The following is a 17375-nucleotide window of genomic DNA, read 5'->3' on the forward strand; positions in this document are numbered from 1 at the left end:
TAAAAGAACCCTATATATTTCAATTCCCATCATTAGGAATTAAGCTTACTATTTTACTTGTGAAAGTGTCATGGTATTTTATTTTATAACGAAATGAAGTATCGACTGACATCACGACACCGGTAGCTATACTGTAGATCAATTTATCGGGTGATATTTGTTATGACTACATCGCTAATGTCGACAGCGGCTGGTAAACTGGCTTAACGGGTAAAATCAACACCAATTCAATAGATTATATAAGTACAATATTACCAGCTTTGCATTTCTAGACGAGTACAGGAATAACTCATTAATTCTGTCGTCGACATTTACTCTTCAAATGCAGCTTTCGAATTATGATAGTATTGATATTAAGTGTCCACGTACTAAAGTGTATCTGCCAGTGCTGGTAACAATACAATAGGCCCATATACTGTTTCCAATGATGGTGTCCAATGGTTTGAAATAGATTTTATAAATTTAAATAAAAACGAGCGATATGAGGTTGAATTATTTAGAATTTTAATAGTAGGTCTAGTATTCCTTGTCATGTACATTGATTATAAAATACCGTTTTATAAACCTGATAAAGGCTGTTTAAACATCATGAATTATTCTTTTCAGGGACGTTTGGGTGTGCCTAATTTTCTTTCTTTTTTTTTGGTGGTAATTATAAATATTATTTAGAATACCATATGCCACATAAGAAATATTTGTAGCTGATGTCGATTAAAGGGAATTGAAGCTTATTATTGACCCTACCTCCTGCTGCCTTGTGACTGAATTCTGACCTCTTTTAACCCTAACTAAAATGTCCCACTGTCCAAAAATTGTGAAACACAAACCCTTTTTATGTACAATGAACAAACCCTGTGAATTTAAAAAAAATGCTGATAAGTAGCGTGGTCACAAGAAAGTGACAGACTTATGTACCTTACAATAAAAATTTTTTTCAAATAAACACTATAATTGATTAATTCCTTATTTATTTCTGGTATCCTACATTTGATTGTAAAACAAATGTGATTATGTACTTCAATCAGTTAACAATAAATTCTAAATTGTAATACATCAAATCTTATAAAGTCATTACTTTAAATAAATAGCCATGATCATAATCAATTTTACATTAATTACTGCATCACAGAGTAAATTTTGCCATCTCTAGAGGTTTCTTTATAATTCTTTTGGCACCCTTAATTTTATTATGTATGATCATGAAAAAAATGGGATGTATGCAAAATGTAGAAATATATCGAAATTTTGTTATCAACAAACAATTGAAAAATAAATTTTGACAGCACCTGGTTCATCCATATTATTAATATAACCAACTAAATATAACAAATTTTCAAAAGTATGTGCATATATCAATGGATCAACAAATAATTTTCTTTATTAACTGATATAATTTCAAGGATTTCATCAAAAATCGTAGTAAATTCTTCTATTTTTTTATGATGATATTTTATTCATACTATTCATTTTGATTATCTACCAGTGTATCATATCACAATATGTTGCTAAAGTTTTTTTGTTCTCTTAAAAGAGTTAAAACTTCAGGGACGAAAATACTTCTGGGTACAGTTGAAAAAATCCCTGAAATAATAGAAAGAAGAGTATTACAATTAAATAATCATTAACCATTGATGCTCTAGAATATCTTTTAATCACATGCATAAATAAAACTTTACTCTTTCAAAATACAATATTTTAAATCATAATAATGTTCAATTCTATCCACTTAAAACTGAGAAATGATGGTTTGAAAACCTTGATTTTCAGTTAATAATGTTATTGTGATATTATTATATTATCAGTCCACTCTTACTGGTACTTACACTACATGTTAAATATAAATACAAGCCCTTCACCGAGTTTCATCAATCTGGTTAAAACACACATCCTATTTCGTTTCGTTTTTATAGTTCAAAATTTCGTTTTACTTGTCTCTACTTAACTTGGATCTGGAAGAGTTGTTATTTAACTCGTGTTCTGAATGGTGTCAGGGATAAACCAATGAAACGGTCTGTTACGGCGAGCTTTAGGCGTGTTTTTCACGGAATTGTGGGTAATCCACTAGTAACATCAATGCTGATTGGTTAATCAAATGTCTGACGTCATAGGGTCATAAGTCGGTCTTTTGACCCCTGACGTGACCTATTGCTATAATTTGTCAGATCTTCATGTAGTGTAGGTCATTGAAAGTATAAAAAAACGAAACGAAATATAGATCTGTATTTTAATCAGATTGCAAGTTTCATCAACTTTAGACGAATAGCCTGTAGAGTCAATTTTGAATGTTTTGCAAAAGTCTTTAAACAGAAGTTAACAAAGGGACATAATGTATTTAAAAATAGACAAACCCAAGAACACTGGCTTGGACTGTTGCTCGGCAAGATGCAGCAGTGTCAACCTTCAATCAAAAACCTCAAAGTCTAACCTAAAATAATTTCGGAATACAGAATTATACCTTGTATAAATTAATAGCCTGGGATACTGATGAAGTACAACCCATCTCTCTGATAGAATGCATACTAAGTTGTGGGGCTCCAATATCTAAGGTGGGTATCCCAAGTTTAGCTGACATGATTGGACCAATAGTAGAACCACAAGGAGAATCATTTCGCACTACAAAATCCTGAAACATAAATTAAGTGCAGGTCACAAACACAATATATACCAAGCAGAAGTCATTTTGCAGATAAAAAAAATTAATGGTTTTCTGAAAGCTGGTCAATGAATTAAAATTCCCTTTTCTCCAAACGATTTTAAATGAAAGGGGAAAATACCCTGTTGATAATCATCAGAAAAACTTGAACATGCATTATGCATGAGCTAAATCTGCCTATTGTAGGTTTTTCTTTAGACCTGAAATGTTATCTAAATTATTAATTTGACATTAGTTAACTGATTAATGCCATGATCAACTCTCGATGCCATCGTTAGCCTGAGATCTTTAGTGGATTTCAATACATTTTGTAATGGATAATTCAACGTGAAAATGGATCATTAATATCTCAGTTCAGAATGAAGCAGTTTGGCTGTAATTTTCAGCAAATTTTGTTTTCATTATCTATTTTTGAACTATTACAGCGAGAACTGTCAGCTCTTTATCTAATTTTACCTAATGTCCCTTTAAATCTTAATTTATAATACATAGCCATTTTTCATTTATTAAAGTGTAGTTATCATGATAATAATGCAAAAAGTTTATCTGATTATCTGTAATAGTAATATTTAGCTAGGATTGTGGGGGGGTGGGGGGTGGATGGCTGAATGGTTAGCACTTGCGCGCTGTATCATAAAGTCTGTCATTGAGTCAACTGGCGTGGTTTTTATTCCCCGGTTGTAGGTGACAAGGAGTAGGGTCACCTGTCCAACCTCGTGGGTTTTCTCCGGGTCCTCCGGTTTCCTCCTACTGCTAAAGACCCCTACGCGCAAGCGAATTATGGAAATAAAATTGAACCATGTTAGTCCAGAAATGACCTAGTTTGTGTCGAATGGATGTTAAACCCCATTTCTCTCTCTCTCTCTAGCTAGGGTTGGTGATTTTTTGCAATGTATATATCAGCTGACCACACCCCCAAGCTGTGACATAAATGTATACATAAGCATATTGACTTATTATCCTTGGATACCAATTAACAGTATTTGGCAACACACCTGATGAAAAAGGATAATTCCGTTTATTAGCGAAACCTGTGAAATATATTTCCTATGAAAATTGTCTGATTTAAACATGAGTGACAGTTGTGAGTTATGATATACATCGCTAAATTTGTCTTGTTCTTTCGTATCTATAGGGTGCAACCTCAGACAAAAGAATGTAGGTTAAAGAATAAAACAATATATAAAACAACATTCGGTCTTTATTCATACTTTGAGATTAATATGGAAGATACAGTTGTTTACTGTCAAGTGTAAGGCTGGGAATCGATATGAAATTTCAATATCGATTATCGGCAAGAATTTGTCAGCGATTATCAATAATAATCGATTATCAATCATTCTTCCGGAAAAACCGAACTTTACCGACCTGTTATTTGTGTTGATCGAGTTACAGTAGTGTTATTATCCTAGTCTAATACTGTACGTAAAAAAATCAATTAATGTAAAATAATTAGTTGCTAAATGTAGGATTAACTTGAGTATTATTCTAAGTTTTGTTCTTGATTCATTTGAACCTTTTTTTTATTCCAATATCTCAGATAAATACAAAGACAATACATGGTTTCTCTTTGCAAGTTACTGGCGATCACACAGTGTTACTAATAATAGAATAAAATATAATAGAAGGCGTCTATTGATTGGACAATAAAAAAATAATTACCGGCTTTCAAAGTAGAATTTTTATGATTGGTTAATTTTGACGAAAACCAAAGTAGAATTCTTCCAAGAAATTACGAGAGATATAGATATTTTCATGGGAAGTCAAAAACGTGTTTTGTATGGGCTGTATCTGACATGATTTAGTAATAAAAGCTGAGTTGATCATTAATAATACAATTAGTTTTATCGTGAAAGCAGACAATTTCTCTACAAATCAATCAAGAGCAAAGAAGGGAGATAATTCTAATTTTACTATATCATGTGCGATCGTCATTGTTCACAAAGTGCGTGACCTATTTTAGTTTCAACTAGTAATAACAACAAAAACAACGAAAATATTAAAATAATGTATTTAATCTTAAAGTTTAGTTTTTTTACAATAATATATATTTAAAATGTGCCAGTTTGTAAGCAGAGGGGAAAATAGTTGTTGTGTTGACGTTGTGTATTCGTTCATTCGTCTGCATGCCAGACTACGGCAAGTTCAGTCATGTGAAAGTGGCCGTAACTTGCCGTCAGAAGGTAAATATACCGATAATCGATATTTGAATTTCAATATCGATTATTGTATCGCTAAATAACTTCTACCGATTATCGATTATATCGATATTTTTGCACAGCCTTAGTCAAGTGCAGTAAAAAAATATTTGACATCCTTAATCCAGAGGGTAAATCAGTGTTAGCAATAGTTCCAATAAACACTAATTGATAATATCAGTCCTACCTGTAAAGGCACATTAACTCTCTTAGCAATTTCACGCAATATAGTTGAGGTTATTGCTGTTGATGCATAACGCTGATTTGCATTAAATTTGATCACAATACCCTACAAACAGAAAATATTAAATATAGTTAGGGATAAAAAATTCATGTATGAGGGTGTGGTTTTCTGCTAAATTTATTACAGATAACTTTATACAAGCAACCTCAAAATCTAATAAAGTTCCAACAATGTGTAAGTGTAAATTAAACAGTCTTGAAATAACATGTAGATGTTGCAGTGAGTGTACTGAAATAATGGCACTGTAAAGAGGGCACTGATGAAATGGAGTAAGTTTAAGACCTGGAATGCAAAGGCACAAATTAAAAGGGTATTACGTGTGTCATTATTATTTAAACTTGTTGCCGTAATCATGTCTTATTTAGCGGTTTCTTAACATGGAATTTAGCACAGGAAGTTTAATTCAATTTGTAATACATGTATATGCATGATGACTGCACAGAAGAGATAGAACAAAGAAATACAGTAAACATGGCATAAGTTGGATCTTTGCTCAACTCGGATAAAATCGTTTCGACCCTTTGATCCTGCAGGGTTTTTTTATTAAATTTCTGGGCGTAAGTCGGATTTCCTAAGAGAGATCTTTGCTCAACTCGGATCAAAATGTTTGGTCCATTTGATCTAATTCCGGCTTTTTTTCCTTCTCCTAAGTCGGATTGGCAGTATGTTCAGAATTTGACTAAGTCAGTTTCGTCTCGATGGTCTGAAACATAGTTAGCTATTCCATGCACAGAGCCCCAAAATAGTTTCCCCTTTCATTTTGACTCAAATCAGCCTATTTACTATTTGACACGACAAAATAATAGAATTTTCCCGGAAAATTTGAAACTCGCTGTCTGCTGTATGATATACTTTCCGGGAAAATTTAGGACATTTTTCAAAGATGGTGACAAAACGGAAGTTATCTACTCGCACCAAAACGGAAGTTATCAACTCGCACCTATGAACAAAAGCTTGAAATGTTAGCTTGAAAAGCTAAGATTGAATTTTGGTCTTCGACTTTCTCGGATCTTTGCTTAACTCGGATAATAATAATAATATTGATCAGTCCACTTAGATCCGACTTATGCGAAGTTTACTGTATAAACTTTAAATGGCTGTAGTTTACCTTATGAAAACCTGGTTGATGATTTGATTCATGCTTTTCACTAAAAAAAGATTAGAAGATTAAAACAAGATTTAAATTGTACACTATTAAGTAAAATACATATCTTACTGATGTTGTAATAATAAATCATGGTCAGTTTATGTATTTAATTGATCTATTACAATAGAAAACCTCAACCAGATGTTGTTTATAATATACTACATTAACATCTCAAATATTTGTATTAAGTTAGCGTTCAGATCATGTAAACTAATTGAGCAATCAAATAGAACTGCAAATTTATTGGATTATTAGAAATCTTATATGGGAATGATTCTGAGTGGTTATTGGGTTTTATCACCCAATAATACATTCTACAGTAGATATCGCTTGTGTGATATATTTCATAATCTACCGCTGTACATGAATTTGATTGGTCAGTTGAAAAGGAACTACTTTTTCAAAGAACAGTTCATTTCTTATTAAAAGTAACTTTTTTTTTTATTAAAAATGAACTATTGTTATTCAATTGACCTTGATGGAAACACTGGGTCAATATAAAGGACTTTGCAATGGTTGAATTGCTGTCAAAAAATGGTGTATCACTACGCCGTAATGTTCAGTAAAAGTGAAATCTACAGCAAAGAATTATATTTATCTATTTGTGCATGTAAGAAGGGATTGGGTGATAAATAAAATCTCCTACTTGTCTTTTTTGATATCAAAAAATATCAACACTCGTTAATAAAGTAAAAAAAAAACTCGGCAGAGCCTCGTTTTTTGTTACTTTATCAACTTGTGTTGATATTTTTTGATATCAAAAAAGACTGGTAGGAGATTCTCTATACATAACCATTTGCAACAAGATTATCTGATATAAATAGAACACTTCCTGGTACAACACTGGGATGATAGAAAGTGGGTCCGATTACAATGTAGTGCAAAAATCAGAATAAACAAGATACTCGCTCATCAACATCTCGCACACATGCCCAAAATCTAACTTACGAGTAGTTAGGATGTATAGCATGAGCCTGGTCAGCAGATAACATATAAGATTTAGGGATGGATTCTTCAAAAGCTGTAGGGTTTTTAGCTTCAGCACTGATCCTTCTTAATACAAGTTCTTGAAGGGTTGATGCTGCTCCTTGAGCGCTCTGTGATCCAACCTTAAACACAAAATCAAAATTAACAAGCCAACTGTGAGGCTGATGTCCCCTGCCAAAACCCCAAAATAAATAGATGACACATATTAATAATTAATTAATCGCACATTTTTTTTTTTCAAAAGTATCAAGCAATCAAACTGATTATCAACTATACACTAAGTTTCATCATCACTTTCTATCAGATAGAATCAAATTTATCTTGTCCCAAAGCTTAGCTTTACCTTGAAATGTTAATCATTGAACTCAGTCAAGACATTCACCTAATGAACATCTGCATCAAGTTTAAACATTCTACCTCAATTAAAAACAAGGTTGTTATGTTCTAAAGTATTGACCAATCAAACTCCTTATCTCTCTTTAGCCTAAGCAGAAAATTCTCATCATCGAACTTAGTCAAGGTAATGATATAATGAATCTATACTCAGAGTTCCATCACTTTCACTTAATCATAACCAAAGTTATCGTGCCCCAAAGCATCAACCAATCAGATTGCTTATCGCTGCTTACCGTAAGCAGACAATGTTTATCTTCGAACTCCATCAAGGCATTCGCCTAATGAACGCCTACACCAAGTTTGAACATTCTAGCTCATTTTGAAGGAGAGTTATCGTGTTCCAAAGTCTCGGCCAATCAAATTGCTTATCGCTCTGCTTACCCTGAGCAGAAAATGCTCATTATCGAACTTAGTCAAGGTATTGATGTAATGAAACTATACACCAAGTTTCATCATTCTCACTTAATTGGAACTAAGGTTAACGTGTCCCAAAGCATCAACCAATCAAATTGCAGAAAATGATCATCTTTGAACTCCATCACGGCATTGCCCTAATAAACACCTACATGTTTGAACATTCTATCTAAATTAGAAGGAGAGTTATTGTGTCCCAAAAAGTGTGACGGACAGATGGATGGACGGACAGACAGACAAACCCATTTTAATAGTCCCATGCTTTCTTTGAAAGATGGGAGACAAAAAAGAGGATCTTTTACATGCAGTACAGATCGGTCAGTTTTAGTGGTTATAATATGTGGAATTTTGTTTACCTCTTCATTATCAAACAGACAGATGAGTCGAACATTAGTATCACCTTGAAGTGATTGATCTTCACAGGATTCAATAAGTCCCTGAAATGAAATTTCCATACAATCAACTATTCCATAGATTTTCTGGACAAGTAGTTCTAAAATGCAATTGAAAATGGACAGAAATGAACATCTTTATGGTGCGAAAATTAGCCTTGATCAGTTCAACTCACCTCAGCAGCAGTGTAAGCATTAAGTAGATTATCTAATCTGGGTGCAAAGATAAATTCTTCAAATATACCTCCAATAGCCTATAAATATATAAATAAAAATATACAACAATATTAAACCACCTCATCTATTCTTTTGTAGGTAATGGGTGCATATACAATATCATACAGATCGAATTATAACATTAGAGCATTCACAAGGTTCAACAAAGTGAAACAAGGGCCATAAATCTAGAAGTCATATACGGAAATAGCTGAAATTAAATAGGATTCTTCGTTTCACTAATCTAAATGATGCATATCAATTTCATGCAGATTCGATGATCATTTTAGTCTTTAGAGTGTTCACAAGGTTCAATAAAGTTAAGCTAGGGTAAATAGACTTCTTCATCTCCCTAATGTAAACAACATACATAAATTTTAAAATTATTAGCTAATAAATGTCTGTAGAGTGCCCACGACCATATTACAATACTTGTAGTTTTATATTAATTATACTTATTGTAGGTTGTGTATCAGATTTAGTGGTATATCATATGGTCTATATTAATTAAACTTACTGCAGGTTGTGTATCAGATTTAGTGGTATATTATATAGTTTATATTAATAATACTTACTGCAGTTTGTGTATCAGATCTAGTGTTATATTATATAGTTTATATTAATTATACTTACTGCAGGTTGCGTATCAGATCTAGTGGTATATTATATAGTTTATATTAATAATACTTACTGCAGTTTGTGTATCAGATCTAGTGTTATATTATATAGTTTATATTAATTATACTTACTGCAGGTTGCGTATCAGATCTAGTGGTATATTATATAGTTTATATTAATAATACTTAATGAAGGTTGCGTATTAAATATAGTGGTATATTATATAGTTTATATTAATTATACGTACTGCAGGTTGAGTATCAGCCAAACACAATTCAAAATCCAACATCTGCTCTTTCTCTATTCCTAGTTCAGCACACAATAAACTGACTAAACTAGGTACATGTTTCTCAAACTGTTATAAGAAAATTAAATGCTTTTAAAATACAGATTTTAATACAGTACCATTATTTCAAATAATCGTACGGGCAACTTGCCAATTGTACATTATTTACGACAGGCGACCCTACTCCTTGTCACGTACAACCAGGGAATCAAAACCTTGCCAGTTGACTCAATGACAGACCTTATGATACAGTGCGTACGGGCTAACCATTCGCTCCCCCCCTTTCCCGTGAAACAAGGGACATAACTCTAGAAGTAATTAACAGAAATTGCTGAAATATGATAAGCTTTCCTGTTTTACTAATTCATATTATGTACATAGATTTTATACGACCTTTGTTATTTGATGATTCACAAGGTTGTACAAAGTGAAACAAGGGCCATTACTCAAGACAGAAATTAAATAGGTTTCTTCATCTCAATAATGTAAACAACATACTTAAATTTGAAAACTATCAGGTAATAAATGCAGTCTCTAGAGTGTTCACAAGAAATTGTGGACGGTGGATGTACAGACAGGGGCGACAACAATATGACCACATTTCCTTGTGGGTGTGTAAAACCAGTTGATTAGAACTAACCTGAAGTGCACCAGGAGGTGCTTCCTTTGGACAGGGAAACCCTTGCAATTCTGTCTGTAAACATGTAGCTAATATAGGACATCTGAAAAGAAACAATAATATGATGATGCAGCAGACAATATATACAGGTTATGATCTAAACAAGTCAGAGTCACTTTTAATCTTTGCTAAAATCTTTTGATGGACCTCTTTTTAATTCAATTGAATCCAAGTCACAAAATTATCTACAATTGACATTTGATTAGATTTTCTTAAAGGGGCATTATGTAACATTAGATGAAGAGCTGAAGTTCTGACAATATACAACCACATTTCAATGTGGGCGTATAAAAAATGTGGGTGTATAAAAAAGAATTAGTATTTGGTATCTCGATAAAAAGCACGATTCTATAGGAACTGAATAATAAAACCTACCAGCATTAGTTTAACTAACTTACACATGATTTTCTTTATTTGGACCAAAACTATCATTCATATCTCTCTGTAGATGTATAGCCAGATGTGGTATTCGTAATATCGGTCGCTGAACATGTACTAAACGATGTTCTATCTTACCTTTATTCTACAGAAAGAAGAAATAGAGATCAATACATCAACTGTATAAACTGCCACCCTGTGGGCCCTCAAGCCCCCAAAACAGGTGTGTATTACAGTTTGAAAACCAAGCAATAGGCACAATAACCAAAGCCAATTTTGCTTTAGGGGTTTTGGTATTGCCATCAGTACAAGGTCTTGAGACTTGAAATGAGATATATACTCATTATAAAGATTTCTTTTCAAACTTTTTCAACTATAATGGGCCCGGTTATTCATCAATCAAAGCAGGATCTCTGTGTAACAACATGACATAAGACACACATAAAGGGAATAGATACTCCAAATCTAATTTTATTTTTACATTGAAATTTACAAACACTGGAAAGGACTGCCATGATTCTACAAGATAGATAAATATGCTTCCATTAAATTTAGAATGACACTTATACGAAAACGATTAAACTGCAGTCAATGGCATACATGTTTTACCCATGATGGAATACATGGGCACAAACAATGCTTGCTTCCAACAGAAAGGCCTGCTCCTCTTTGAATAGTTTAATATATTTGAATAGTTACCTGAACCATGACCCGACCTCCAACTGTTAAATCTCGATCAAACCAGGTATTCCATATGCCACCCCCATAACATTCAACACCAACCATACAATAACCACTCTTTATTTTACCAGATACTGGCTTCACCTTCAAACATATAAATCAAACATGCATACAGATTTAGAGCTTTTTTTTATTTTCAACTATGCTCAGTTAAACAGTTAAATAAATAGTACTAGCCATTAAAGGCTCAATACCACTCTTGTTGTAACTGAATAATATGTCCCAATCTTTATTCTGGTCAACAAATTCTACTATTTTACAATATTCCAATTAATTGATGATACAAATTTCATCTTAACACACCTAATTTAAAAAATTAGAAAAATTCAACTAAAAGATTTGAAAAGCCTGACGTAAAGCTTTTGATATGTTACTTGGATTTAAAAATATTTTTGAACCCTCTGGACAAGTAAAATAGGATTTAATGGATAATTTTACACAACAGGTAGGACACTAACACATCTAGTACTTAGAATAAGGCTATTTTTTATTTTCTGGAGCTGTCAAGCCAGCAAGAGTGTTATTGTCCCTTTAAGCTTTCCTGTAGCACATAATAGTAAATCAACCGTACTGAATAGTTTTCATACAGTATTTTGAATGGGCTCAAGTTCAGGGTTAACAAATATTTCTGTTAAGCCTTCTGTTCAGAGGGAGGATCCTTTAGTTCTATAATTTTGTATTTTGTCTGATAGGTATGATAAATTTGGGCTAATAATGTTACTCTTATCTACCTTTAAACATGGACTGTCCGTATGGGCTCCAACAATTGTAAAACCATTTCCTGGTTCATAACGACCACCAACAGCAAACGCAATTATAGTCGATTCATTTCTCGTTACAAAATACTGAAAACAAAATCAAGAGAAGTTAATAAAAATAAAAGTACAGTTTTTAATCAGTAAAATCATATTTATTATGGATTAGCATGACAAAGAGATTATAGTTTGTTTTTCTAGCTCTAACCTTGCTTAATGGTTGTATGTTCCAATGATCTGTTTCTCTCAATTCTGTAAAGCCTGCTGTCAATAGCCTTTTCTTGATTTCATCAACAGCTGAATAATACACAATTCAAATAACAGCTACATTATAATTTTATACTTTCAACACAAGAATCAGCTTAATCCATGTAGCTTTCAGGACATATGGTGCCAAATAAGGAAATTTTATGTAGAAACATTTACCATGTAGGTTCCGGGGATGATTATTAATATTCCTTCTGCAATTTGTTTTAGAAAACTAACAGAATCATTGCGTTACTAGGAGATGGATTAGAATTAGTATCTTAATCTTAGTTGATCCTAAATTCAGAATGTTTCTGTGAAAGTAGGAACAATGTAAGTCTGTTAATCAGTTCAAGATAGGAACAAGATAAAGATAAATTTGTTAGGATGCTACAATCACTGAAAGGGCTGACATCTGTGTGGGTTAATTACACTGTACCTCACTAAATCTGTCTATTGCAGGTCTTTCTTTATTATTATCTAAATTATTAATTAGACATTAATTAACCTATCCAGACCATAATCAACTCTAGTGCCATCGCTAACCTGCGATCTTTAGTGGATTATGAGCTGATTTACTGCATAACTTTCCATCACGATTTAACGATTAAATGGATAATCAAGACTATGATGTTTATCGTGCTGACTTTAGTAATGATGATCGAGGTTAGGTGGAAATTTCAATCGTTTTGTTCTTGGTTCATAGTGGATCAATGTAAATGAAATTTTCAGCAAATTGCCTTTACATTATCTAGTTTTTAACTATTATAGTGAGAAATGCCAACTCGTTATCGAATCTCCCATAATGTATCTTTAACTTTTTTCCTTCTGCAAATTAAATCCTAGACATATTTTAGTATAAAAAATATTTTCTATTTAGTTTAAGTGGGTATATAAAATGAGTAAAATATTCTGCCCAGACCAGTTTACGTAAATCTAAACAAGGCATGCGCCATCGAGCAGTAGTTTTTTTTTACAGAAATTGCTGAAATTCAATGGGATTATTCATTTTACTTATCTAAATAATGCATATCAATTTAATATAGATCAGACAATACCTACCATGAAAAGGTGATGGTGTCTTATTGATAAAGTTAACAAATTGTTTAGCTGCAGCCATAATCGTCTCAGACTTTTCCTGAAGTATGAAAAAAAAAACCGAAAATTATCCAAAAAAGAAGTTTAATTTACAGCCATTCAGAGATGCAAAAACACCAACTGCCTTAGATCTAATTACCGGTAGATGTATAGCCTATACCCACAAGCTAACCTGGATATTATATCAAGAAAAAGGGATAGAATTTTCCTGGGGAATATATTTCAAAAAATTTACAATTCCTGGGGAATATTTTTTTTAGAAAATGGCGAAGTTGTTTTTTCAAATCGTATACAAAAAGTCCATTATGCGTATATGTCTAAAAATCGTATTACAACAATTACGAAACTAACATGGCAAAGATGCAGTTAATCCTGGAGAATTCAAACAAATAATATATAATATTCTTTATATAAATCCAGTTTTTGTGAATAGCTAACATTAAATAAAGGGCTTGAACTTGCATGACAATATGATTAGTCACAGCTATTATTTTACATGGTAATAGAAAAGCTACATCAGGGGATTGTAACAAAATTCTGTATGCATTGTATGCAATATAGCCTGTTTATGGATTGTTGCCATTTTGCACAATTTTATTTCATTGGTAATACTAGGCCTAACAGTTGATTTGATCACTTACAAGTCCCCAAGCAAATTTTTGACACTCAAGTATTAATAAATATTTCCTTCTACTTGTACATTGTATCCATAAAGAATGACAACATGAAATATTGCCATACTCAAGATTAGAACCTACTTGTTTAAATTTAGAAGAGTTTTAGTGGCAAAACTTGCCCATTTCCATGCCCTCTATTTTTCATTACAAATATATTCTAATTATTATTAATTAATATAAAATGGACTTCAGACATTGGTTATTAACAAGTTTTAACATCATAACTTCCATGTCTGTAGCTTGGCTTTAAGAAATTTGTGTGCCTTTACACGATTCTACCACTTTCTTAGAATGAGACACTCACTGTTCCAGCCTTCAGATTATCTGTTTTCTTTTAAAATGACATACTATCACCTTATTGTATAGACATCGCGTCAAAGGTCTGAGGCAGTCTGGTAAATTAGCACAATGTAATAAAAAGACGTTTGACTTAACTGGGTGACCAAATTAAACCACTTACATACATATACATGTGTGGTCAATCAATCTGATTAAAATACAGATCTATATTTCGTTTTGATTTTTTATACTTTCGATGGCCTACACCACATGAAGATCTGACAAGTTGTACTCGAGGGTTGTGTCAGGGGTCGTACGAGCGGCTTTTGACCTTCTGACGTCAGACATTGATTAATCAATCAGCGTTGACGTTTCTAGTGGTTTACCCACAGTTCCGTTCCGTGCATGGCACACCAAGAAGTCGCCGTATTAAACAGACCGCTTCATTGGCTTATCCCTCACTTCAACCAAAACGCTGGTAATATAACAACTTTCAGATCCTAGTGTTGTTAAAGACAAGTAAAACAAAATTTTGAACTATAAAAAACGAAACGAAATAGGATCTGTGTTTTTAATCAGATTGATATATGGTATTAATCTGCTCTAAATGTTCATGTATCTAAACTTTTTATATAAATTAGACCAGCACATTTTCCCAAGTAGGCAGTTGGGGGATAATAACCGGCGTAGACATCAGAGGTTTACATTTAAATGAGATAGTTACTGTAGTTTTGTTGTAGAAAGTATCATTGCATGTACATGCACATATCCATAGTTTTGCTGTTATTGGACTTTTGACACACCAGGTAGTGTCACATCACTCGATTTAAAATAATTGTTGCAAGTTAGTCTTGGAAAAGTCATTATAAATGACACAGTGTACCCTTTTAAATAGAAGCCTGTGACAAAGACAGTTTGACATGATAGGGCCACATACTATATTACTGGTTTCTTTTTGGAGTCCCTAGACAATGTCCTACTTGTCTGCTTTAACTGGGATAATGCAGACGGGCATACAAATTTTCCTGAACAGCGGCATTATGTCATACATTTAAGACTGTCTTTGATCGGACGATGTTCGCCGACGGTTCCAATCCATCCCTTTATAGCTATAATATTAAAATACCGCTTTTCCCCACCTCTGTTCTAATGCTATTTTGGAATCCTTACTATTTTTCACTGTGATTCTTCTTTGTTCGCCAAAAGGAATCATTTTTTGCCACAGCTGACACACAGAAGTGTTGTCTACCGGACTCGTTTTTAATATTTGCTAGGTATCCTAACCCAAAAGTTGAACCTAACCTTTACCCTTATAGACCTTGACATAATATGCTACTCCAATACATAATAATATGGTTTCTTACTGATCTTTCACTTCATGATATCCATCGTTAAAAATTATTTCTATCATTATTTTATATTTTCATCCAATTTCTTTTGTCTCAATAGGGCCTTAAATTAAAAAGCTGTCAGGAGAATGCACTTTTGAGGACTCTCCAATTATCAACCAACAGGGAGCCACGGTGGCTATTGTAAGTGCAAAGACGCTGGCTCGCTAGCCTGGAGGTCGCAGGTTTGCTCCCGGTGTATCTAGGCTAAGAATGTTCATCACGATGGTGCTGGATGGAGGACCTAACAAGGACAGTTGTCTAGTCGTTCAGATGGGATGAATAAATGTGGTACTGTGTTGGCCTACATGTAAAAGATCCCATGGCAGTTGGAATTTGATATACTGACCCTATAGGCCTAACGATGCGGTCTGGGCAAATTTTCCCTTATTATAGCACACTGTATTTGGCTTATGACCCTCTTCATTAGCCCAGTCGGAGCAGAACGCAGTAGGACCTTAAACCCCATTTCAATTCATCATTTCATTTTCATGCACAGATTTTTTGACCGTTTGTTCAACAACATGTGTGGGCGTATTTTGTATTTGTATACTAATTTAAATTACTATTAGTAGTAGTGTTGATTGACAACCATCTACATTTCTTAAATAATTATTTTTTGATAGCCAGTCCTCCAAATACTCACCTTTACAGGCGCTTTTGATCAAAACGTCAGTTCTATAATAATCAAGAAAATGCAGACACAAGTTGTCTTTTCTTGTGTTCACGATTTCAAGTTAGCTGCGATAAACTCTAACTGGACAGATAGGCCTAGACTATGGTGGCCCATGGTCGCAATAGCGTTTTTGGGGTTATTTTTTTGTATTTCATTTAAAATCATAAAAAATAAAAGTAAAAAATAAGAAACATTTTTTTGTTTTTGTTTTACAAAATAAAAAAAAATTCTTTTTAAAATTTAAGAAAAAAAAAATCTTTTTAAATTAAAAAGAAAAAAAAAATCTTTTTAAATTAAAAAGAAAAAAAAAATCTTTTTAAATTAAAAAGAAAAAAAAATCTTTTTAAATTAAAAAGAAAAAAAAAATCTTTTTAAATTAAAAAGAAAAAAAAAATCTTTTTAAATTAAAAAGAAAAAAAAATCTTTTTAAAATTTAAGAAAAAAAAAAATCTTTTTAAAATAAAAAAAAATCTATATAAAAAAAAATTAATAAAATATTTAAGATTAAAAAAATCTATAAAAAAAAATAACATTTTAATTAAAAAAAAAAAAATAAGTGAAATAGAAAAAATCAAAAAAAGAATTCTGCACGTGGTCCATCGTCGTAATAGTGTCTTGATTATCCAGACTCAGTATAAAATCGGCCTACGACAACTATCATTCGACTCGAGTGACCAGAAATACCTCGTGGCCCATTGTTGCTATAGTGTCTCGATTATCCTATGTGGCATAACTCGAGCGACAAGAAACGAGTTTGTAGTTATCTCCCCTTCCGAAAGGAAAAAGGTAAACAGACATCAACACGTGAAACACAATTTTTCCACCCATGACGTCTATGGACTTGGATATATGTATTTATACATATGCAAGTCAATAGAAATGTATAATTAATAGACTATAGAAGCCT

At 32.6% G+C, this 17375-nt stretch overlaps 1 protein-coding gene across 1 annotated transcript; it reads right to left on the reverse strand.

Annotated features, from left to right (window-relative positions):
* Positions 1-482: 482 nt before the first annotated feature.
* On the reverse strand, positions 483-16567 carry LOC126822321 (aspartyl aminopeptidase). The gene is made up of 15 exons (XM_050551132.2): positions 16439-16567; positions 13413-13488; positions 12313-12401; positions 12081-12194; positions 11308-11433; positions 10629-10753; positions 10192-10273; positions 9513-9620; positions 8608-8685; positions 8396-8476; positions 7191-7351; positions 6204-6243; positions 5039-5140; positions 2456-2623; positions 483-1581 (listed from the first exon to the last, which is right to left on the reverse strand). The coding sequence occupies exons 2-15, from the start codon at positions 13468-13470 to the stop codon at positions 1534-1536; spliced, it is 1380 nt and encodes a 459-aa protein (XP_050407089.1). The 5' UTR covers positions 13471-13488; positions 16439-16567; the 3' UTR covers positions 483-1533.
* Positions 16568-17375: the final 808 nt, after the last annotated feature.

Source organism: Patella vulgata, chromosome 5 (assembly GCF_932274485.2).
Source record: "Patella vulgata chromosome 5, xgPatVulg1.2, whole genome shotgun sequence".
In the NCBI taxonomy this organism is placed as follows: Eukaryota; Metazoa; Mollusca; class Gastropoda; family Patellidae; genus Patella; species Patella vulgata.